The sequence below is a fragment of the Chrysochloris asiatica genome, unplaced genomic scaffold, assembly GCF_000296735.1.
Source record: "Chrysochloris asiatica unplaced genomic scaffold, ChrAsi1.0 scaffold00034, whole genome shotgun sequence".
NCBI classification, from domain to species: domain Eukaryota; kingdom Metazoa; phylum Chordata; class Mammalia; order Afrosoricida; family Chrysochloridae; genus Chrysochloris; species Chrysochloris asiatica.
This window is the reverse complement of record NW_006408552.1, coordinates 958,672-967,144: the sequence shown is the minus strand read 5'-3', so window position 1 is coordinate 967,144 and position 8,473 is coordinate 958,672. Positions and strand designations below refer to the sequence as shown.

General features: G+C 47.1%; 1 protein-coding gene across 1 annotated transcript in view; it reads right to left on the bottom strand.

The window, feature by feature from the left end:
- ZAN (zonadhesin) overlaps window positions 1-8,473 on the bottom strand; it is a 45,268-nt gene that overhangs the window by 29,997 nt on the left and 6,798 nt on the right. Inside the window, 8 exon segments of the mRNA XM_006859819.1 lie at window positions 1,160-1,344; window positions 2,604-4,019; window positions 4,520-4,604; window positions 4,907-5,177; window positions 5,662-5,806; window positions 5,917-5,995; window positions 6,141-6,232; window positions 6,517-6,681. Coding sequence (XP_006859881.1) covers window positions 1,160-1,344; window positions 2,604-4,019; window positions 4,520-4,604; window positions 4,907-5,177; window positions 5,662-5,806; window positions 5,917-5,995; window positions 6,141-6,232; window positions 6,517-6,681 — 2,438 coding nt within the window.

The window sequence follows — 8,473 nt, the reverse complement described above, 5'->3', positions numbered from 1 at the left end:
GCTACCAGAGCTCCTTATGAGGTATGAAATCTTTATGTGTCAATTTTACAGATACGGAGACAGAGTTAGAGAGATAAATGAATAACTGCTAGAATCAGAACTGTAGTTCAATTTCCTGACTCAAGAGCTTACTGCCCAGCATGGCCACCTGCCACATATGGCACTGCGCTCTTAGAGTGTGACCAGTCCACGTGAGATAAGCTGTGAGTAAAATACACAGACCTCATAATTTTGTATTGATTACATGCTGAACCAATATTTAGAATTGAATCTATTATTAGAAGTAATTCAGCCTGTTCCTATTTCCTTTTTAATGTGGTGAGCAGGACGTGTGAAATGACGTGTGTGGCTCACATAGGATCTCTATTGCTTCTACCCTTGTCAAATCTCTTCAAGAGACCGTCTGTTGGGGGAGACAGGAACAATAACTCCTTTTTGAGCCATCAGGATCAAAACCCATCAGGAACAGTACAAGACTATGGGATGTCAGACTCTGCCCTGAAACATGTCAGATATGTTGCTCATTATCCAGTGCCCTATACACACAGGCACCTCAGATTTCCCTCAGGATGAATATGTTGTGTCGTTGTTGTTAAACGCCATCAAGTCGGTTCCGACTCACAGCGAGCCAGCATAGGATTTCCGAAGAGCCGCTAGTGGGTTTGAACTGCCAACCTTGTGGTTTGCAGTCCAGTGCTGATCTTATAGAGTCACACCAGGAATCTGAGGGTCCTTTATTACGTGGTTGGTCTAATCCTTAGGACATCATTAAGGCTGTCATTACAAGGCAGAGAAGTACAGAAACAAGAGACACAATGTCACATGGGAGTCCTGGTGTGGTACAATGGTTCAAACCCAGTAGCTGCTCCTCAGATACTCTATACAGGGACACTAGGAGTCAGAAGCTCACTCGACAGCATTTAACAACAACAACAACAAAGACCTTGATCCTTCTTCCCAGTCAATCATCACACCAGACCACAAGAGGGTCCTTAATAAATGTGTGTTGTATGACAAGAGATGATCATCAAAAACTACATGCTGAATGGTCCCAACGCTGTGTAGCTCGTGTTTTGGAGGTGACCATTGATCCAAATTCATCTCAGCAGATGTTCCCTAGTAATTGCCCTCAGAGGACCCAGGCACCCTGTGGTCTCACCTTGTAATAGTTGTTGTTGTAGAAGCAATTGCAAGAAGAAGCTTGGATGCAGCGGGAGACACTAAACAGAAAGCCAGGATTGCAAACACAGCCCGGCTTGCAGGGGAGCAGACAGGTGGGCTTCGGGTTCTCGCAGGATGCAAGGCAGGCACAGGACTCGTAGTGGGCATTTGAGGGACAGGTCACTAAGGGGGAAACACAGCCTCAGTCAATCCTTGATTCCACATCCTTTCTTAGAGAGTGTTCCTGTCTTTCCTCTCCCTTCAAACTCAAGTTCTTCTCTAAGAAGCAAGCCCATATCATTTAGCCAAATAAATGAAGGAAGAAACTTCCATCCAGTCCTGGTGGTAATATAGATGTGGAAAGGAGTTTGGCGGTTCCTCAAAAAGTTAAACACAAAATGACCATATGATCTAGCAATTTTACCTCTTGGTATATACTCAAAAGAATTAAAAGCAAAAAGAATGCAGTGATTTGAACACCAGTGTTCACCGCAGCATTTTTCACAACAGTCAAAAGATGGAACTAGCTTAAATGTCCATCCACAGACGAATGGGCAAGCCAATGTAGAATGGAGTATTACTCAGCCATAAAGAGAAATGAGGTCTGGATACACGCTTAAACATAGTTGAAGCTTGAAAACATTAAGCTGAGTGAAACAGATCAGTCACAAAAGACAAACGTTGTATGATCACAATTCTATGAAATACCTAGAATAGGCAAGTGTATGAAGACCAGAGTTTAGCAGGGGATGAGTGAGAAGGGATGAGAAAAGGAAGACTTTTTGCTTAGAAACATTGAGTTTCTTTTAAGGGTGCTAGAAAAACTTGGAAATGATAAATGGTAATGTCTGAACATGAATGTCACTTGTGAAGAGTGTAGAAATGACAAATGTTCTATCACCTATATGCCTTTAAAAAAAAAAAAAAAAAAGACGTTTTGACATATGTTATAACATGGATGAACCTTGAAAACATTATGCTAAATGAAAGAAGCCAGATCCAAACTACCACAAATTGTTTGATTCCATTTCTAGGAAATGTTCAGAATAAGCAAATCTATAGAGACAGAAAGTAGGACTGAGGAGCGGATGGGTGGTTTCTTTCTGAGATGATGAAAACATTCTAAAATTGACCTTGGTAATAATTTCATATATCTACCTGTAAATATATTAAACCTCACTGAACTATATGCTTCAAGTAAGTGAATTTAATGATATACGAATTATATCTCAAATAAAAAGGGAAGATATAAGTCACATGCTTCGTTTCAAATAGTTCATTCCCCACCCCTGCCTTCTGTCCAGGTCACCAAAGACAGTTTTCATAATTTCTTCTAAAGTCTCCATAGTCTGATTTGATTTTTTAACCAGAAGCATCCCTTGCCCTAACTCTCTCATACTGTTTCTTATTTTCAGCTCTTTGTTCAATGTTTCAACTCATACCTGGAGCAGGTCTAGGGGTTGCAGTGATGCCAACGGTTACACTGGTCGTGATGGTACTTGGTCCAATGGGTTTGAGTGTTGGGCTGGTGTGACGTATCATAGCAGTTGTGTGCATTTCTGTGGGGATGGTGGGTTTCTCGGTGGGGACGGTGGGTTTCTCGGTGGGGACGGTGGGTTTCTCGGTGGGGACGGTGGGTTTCTCAGTAGGGATGGTGGGTTTCTCAGTGGGGATGGTGGTTTCTTCAGTGGGGACGGTGGGTTTCTCAGTGGGGACGGTGGGTTTCTCAGTGGGGACGGTGGGTTTCTCGGTGGGGACGGTGGGTTTCTCGGTAGGGATGGTGGGTTTCTCAGTGGGAATGGTGGGTTTCTCAGTGGGGATGGTGGTTTCTTCAGTAGGGATGGTGGGTTTCTCAGTGGGGATAGTGGTTTCTTCAGTGGGGATGGTGGGTTTCTCAGTGGGCATGGTGGGTTTCTCGGTGGGGACAGTGGGTTTCTCGGTAGGGATGGTGGGTTTCTCGGTAGGGATGGTGGGTTTCTCAGTGGGGATGGTGGTTTCTTCAGTGGAGATGGTGGGGACGGTGGGTTTCTCGGTGGGGACGGTGGGTTTCTCAGTGGGGATGGTGGTTTCTTCAGTGGAGATGGTAGGTTTCTCAGTGGGGACGGTGGGCTTTTCAGTGGGAGCAGTGGGCTTTTCTGTGAGGAGGGTGGATATTTCAGTGGGAGCAGTGGGCTTTTCTGTGAGGAGGGTGGGCTTTTCAGTGGGAGCAGTGGGCTTTTCTGTGGAGGTGGTTGTTTGTTCTGTGGGAATGGTGATTTGTTCTGTGGGCACAGTGGTCATTTCAGTGGGGATAGTAGGTGATTCGATGGAGACCATGGGTTCTTCTGTGGAGACAGTGGGCTTTTCAGTGGGGATGGTGGGTTTTTCAGTTGGGACAGTAGGCTCTTCTGTGGGGACAGAGGGTTTTTCAGTAGAAATGGTAGGTTTTTCTGTTGGAAGAGTGGGTTTTTCTGTGGGAAGAGTGGGCTTTTCAGTGGGAGTCGTGGGTTCTTCAACAAAGAGAGTGGACTCTTCAGTGAGAACTGTGGGCTCTTCAATGGGGGCAGTGGGCTCTTCAGTGGGGATGGTAGAACCTTCTGTGGGGGTGGAGGGTTTTTCAGTGGGGACAGTGCATTTTTCTGTGGGAAGAGTGGGCTTTTCTGTGGGGACGGTGGGCTCCTCAGTGGGGGTGGTGCATTTTCCTGTGGGGATGGTGGTTTTTTGTGTAGTGATGGTGGTTTTTTCTGTGGTAGTGGTCGGCTTTTTAGTGGGGATAGTGTATTGTTCTGTGGTGGTAGTGGGTTTTTCTGTGGGAACAGTAGGTGGTTTAGTGATGACAGTAGTTGGAACTGGACGTTTCATAGGAAGCATTACAGTTTCTGCAAAAAACAAACAAACATATGCATATTTTTGGGGTGGGGAGTTTAGTCATACTACCACTGTTTTCACTCACCTCTAGTTAGAATAGGTGGTCTCAAAGCTATAACACATTCATTCCTGTCTCTCTACCCCCAAATCCCAACTGTTACTCATTCAAGAAACATTTACTCTGATCCTAACATATGTCAGATATTATGCCCGGTGAGAAAGACAAAAAATGCATAGGATATGGTCCCTGACTTCAAGGTCACCATTCACTGGGTGAAGGGTTCTGATCCAGCCATAGAAATTCATGGCATCAAAGTTGCATCAACTAAGCATCCTGATGGGATCAGGGAAGTAAGTAGATGGGCAGAATACAGAAAGACACAGTCAGACAGGAAAACAAAGTCAGCTCTGTGAAAACGATATGCAAAATAAGACTTGCATCTTAAGCAGTTCGTAAAGATGGCCATCCAAGGACACAATCCTGTTTCCAGGACCGCACATTTCATCTTACCTGAACAGGCCCCATGACGGATCAAGATGACTCCTACAGCAATTTCAAAGGTAGTGTTGGTACTCCTGACAGCCTCAAAGATCAGCTAGAGGGAAAGAGGCAGACAGAAGGGAGAGCGAAAAGAAAATGAATTCCTAGCAATTCAATGACCGCTGGGCCTGAAGTCTGCCCTCTTGAAAAATGGAGACTTGTTGTGGCCTCAGCAGTCCAGCCCTGCTTCCTCCTTTTCAAAAGCCAGAGATCCTCCTCTCTAACACTAAGTTCATCTCTTCCATGCTTCCTTTCCAGCTTTCCATCTTCTCAACCATTGTACTCCCTTCCCAGCATCATGTTCCTCTATATCATACCACATACAGACACATACAAGACCAACTCTCCATCTCTCACCTGCATGGGCTGTTGACGTCCTGAAGGGATGGTGATGGACACCTGCTGCCAGGCAGGACTCTGAGATCCCACACGGCTCCAGAGAGAAGTTGTGGCACTCCCTCTAGGAGTCCCCAGCAGGAACTTGAGCATAGAGCCCTCTCCAGGGCCATGCATGTAGTAAGTAAACTCCACACAGACTGCCTCCGGGGCACAGAAGGACCTGCTCACCAGTCGGATCGGCTGTCTTCTCTGGGAAAACTTGTCAGGCTTGAGGTAGATGTAGTGATGACTCTCTGGACAAAAGGAGGAAATGGATAAAATGAGAAACATGGAAAGGCCGTTCCTATTGCTGGTTTGGAGACGCCTATTTCCGAATGGGGTTCTGAACATTCGGCAGCACTGTTTCCTGCTCGTTTTGAACTTCTAACTCAAGAAGGCAGACTCAGAAAGAAACAAGAAACCTCTGTCACTGCACCAGTACATGAGTTGACTGAAATCAGGATCGTGGCTTTCGAAGCCTTGGGCTCAGTGAAGTAAGAAGCCTGTTTTTTTGTGGGGTTTCAATGTCCCCATAGCCGTGAGATTCCTTAACTGGCTTTACCTCTGTCATCTCCAAGGCTCTGGTCCCATGGTACTTTCTCAGTAATCATCTGCTTACTGATCTTCACCACCTACAACATCCTCTCTACTGACACTTCCTCCACCAACCACAACAACCAGTCCCATAGCTGAGAGCAAATTCAGTGATTCATTGACTTGAGGGGTCCTCAAACTTCTCACCTCTATTAGGGGAACCTCCAGAAGAGTCTGTGGGCATATTTCTACTTCCCCGGGTCCAGTGTCCACCATCCCTCGGTACCTGGACCCAGTCACAGAAGGGATGGGCATTATCATTGAAGTCACACTGAGGCAAGCTCTCTGGGGGATGAAAATGGAAGATGTGTGAGAACTTTTGACCGCACTCTTGATTCCTACTGCTTCTCACCCCTGGTTCGGCGATATCAGGGCCTTCCGGGTCCTGCTGTTACCTGCACAGGGAGCAATAGTGATGGCATCCACTGCCACAGCTGGCTCTGGGATTTCTCCGAACACACCAATCATGATGAACTGAAGAGAGTGGGAGAGTAGCGTACACTCTAAAACCCCAGCCTCTGGTCTGTGAACTCCATCCAGAGACCCACGCACTCTGGTCCCTGTCACCAGACCCTCAATTCATTTCTAGACTGGAAGTGCCAGCCATGCTCCTGTGTACCTGTATCTGCCCCTGGCTTGTGTAATTGACAGAAACCGGCTGCCAGTTGGATCCCGGCTGTCCTGAGAAGAGAGTGTGTTTCTGGATGCTGCCTGCAGTGGGAGGAATTGGAAAGAGAAGTGAGATCAAGAAGACTGGGAAATGACTTCAGCCTTATCCTCAGAAGGATGGATAACAGATCGCTGGGGTATCCAGCCCCAAATGTAAGCACACCCTTCTCTCACACTCTCCTAGCATCTTTATCTATTTTTCCAGAAGCCAGTGTTCTGCAACTCTCCAATTCCAACCCATGAAGTAATCTCTCATATATTCCAGGCTTCCTGAGGGATGCCCCAATGTTTACCCCTCAATTCAATGCTGGGAGTTTCCCACTAACCCAAGGTCACAGCCTTAATGACCAGGGCTGCACCAGCTGTCCGAGGCCGAAGGATGTAGTGAAAGGAGAGGCTCAGACAGCCAGAGGACTGACTCAGTGGGCTCAAGAGGCTCGATTTCTGACCCGGTTTTGCATCCTTGGAGTCCAGGAGCATGTAGTAGCCATCTGGGAAGGTAAAGGGAGCCAAGGATAAGATGTCTGAAGTTGGGGGAGGCACAGGGGGGCAGGGGACCCTGAGGAGCTCCAACAGCAGTCTTGAATCAGCAGCATCTCGGACTGGCCCAGCATCAATTCTCCCAGAAGTATTTGAGTCAGGACACGGATTTGTTGTTGTTAAGTGCCATCAAGTCGGTTCCGACCCACAGTGACCCTATATAGGGTTTCCAAAGAGCGGTTGGTGAGTTTGAACCTCTGACCTTGCAGGTCAACCCGACTTTGCAGTCCTGTGCATTATCCTGCAGCGCCACCCCAGGCACCAGGTACAACGTGGGCATCCTCCCAGAAGCAGCAGCTAGCAGGCAGCTAGCGGGCCCTTGTCCTTTGAGTTCTGACTTTTTAGATTTCCCAGAGTCATAAATTCTTCCTTTTCTTGCCCCACTTGTTGTTGTTGTTGTAGCGACCCTGTACAGGGTTTCCAAGGCTGTAAATCTTTACAGGAGCAGATAACCTCCTCTTTCTCCCACTGAACAGCTGGTAGTTTCGAACTGCTGACCTTGTGACTCGCAGCCCAATTCCTAACCACTATGCTACCAGAGCTCCTTTCTTGCCCCGACTGGATATAGCCAATTCATACAAAGACTTGTGTAAGGGCCTGTAGTACTCCGGAAAGCAGTATCTTTTCACACATGACCCCTGTCTCCCTAGCCCCGCCCCCACAGCCAGCCAACCAACTTGAGCCTTGCTCCGTGAAGCTACTGGTTGCTGGGGCTAAAGTCTCAGCCACTGCTGCCACATGGAGAGTGCAGTTCTTCTGCTGAGTGAGCTTGTGATGTGAGCCAGAGAGGTAGAGAAGGTGACAGGGAAGAGGGATGACGAGAGTCGGGGAGAAGAGTAAACAATTGGGAAATAGGGGGAGGGCAGGAAAGGAAAGGAAGAAGTAAAATGACAAAAGGGAGAACAAAGAGTGGGGATACAGGCACTGAAGAGAAATGGACAGGAAGTGGAAGGAAAAGAAAAAGATGTGAAAACATAAGGAAGTGAGCAAGATGGCAACGGGAAGGGAGAGAGGGAACAAATGAAAAAATCATTCAACGCTTAGTGAAACTGTTGGGTCACTGTCCTGAATGATGGGGTACATAGAGCTGGGCTGGGGACCCCCCTCTCCAGGGACAGACAATGTAAGTGGGGCCTGGGATCTCTCAAGGACTTTCAAGAAGGCAGCCTCAGGCATCAGGAAAGGTGAGAGAAAGGAGGGCACAGAGTTGGAGTGGACAGGCTTATGGAGTAGGGTGACAGGCAGATGGAGAAATATGAGAAGGTGAAATAGGAGAAGAATGAGAATGGAAAGACCCGATGGACTAAGGAAGAAAGAAGAAATATAGACAAGGAACGGAAATAGGAGCCTGGTGTGGCACCTATGCAAGTAAGATCTGGAAACACATATGAACAGTGTGTGAAGAGATTATAGAAGAGATGGGTGCTCAGTGGGAGGAAAAGGGGCCATGGAGCAGGGAAGGGAGGGAAGAGCCAAAGGTAGAAAGCAGAAGGAAGGTCCTGGCAAAAGTACAGGGAGAAGGTGACAAGGAAGCTGGGGATAAAGAAGAAAGGAAGAGAAGAGGCAGAAAAATTGTTGCAAAAGTCTCCTAAATAGGGAAGAACAAACAAGATGGCAGATCAGGTGGAAGTGAGGAGCTCCATCAGCAACAACACAGAATACCAGACCAAGCAGGCTCAGGGGATGATGCCAGAACTCTGAACCACTTATAAAGGAATATTTACAAGGTTGGAAGGCTTACAG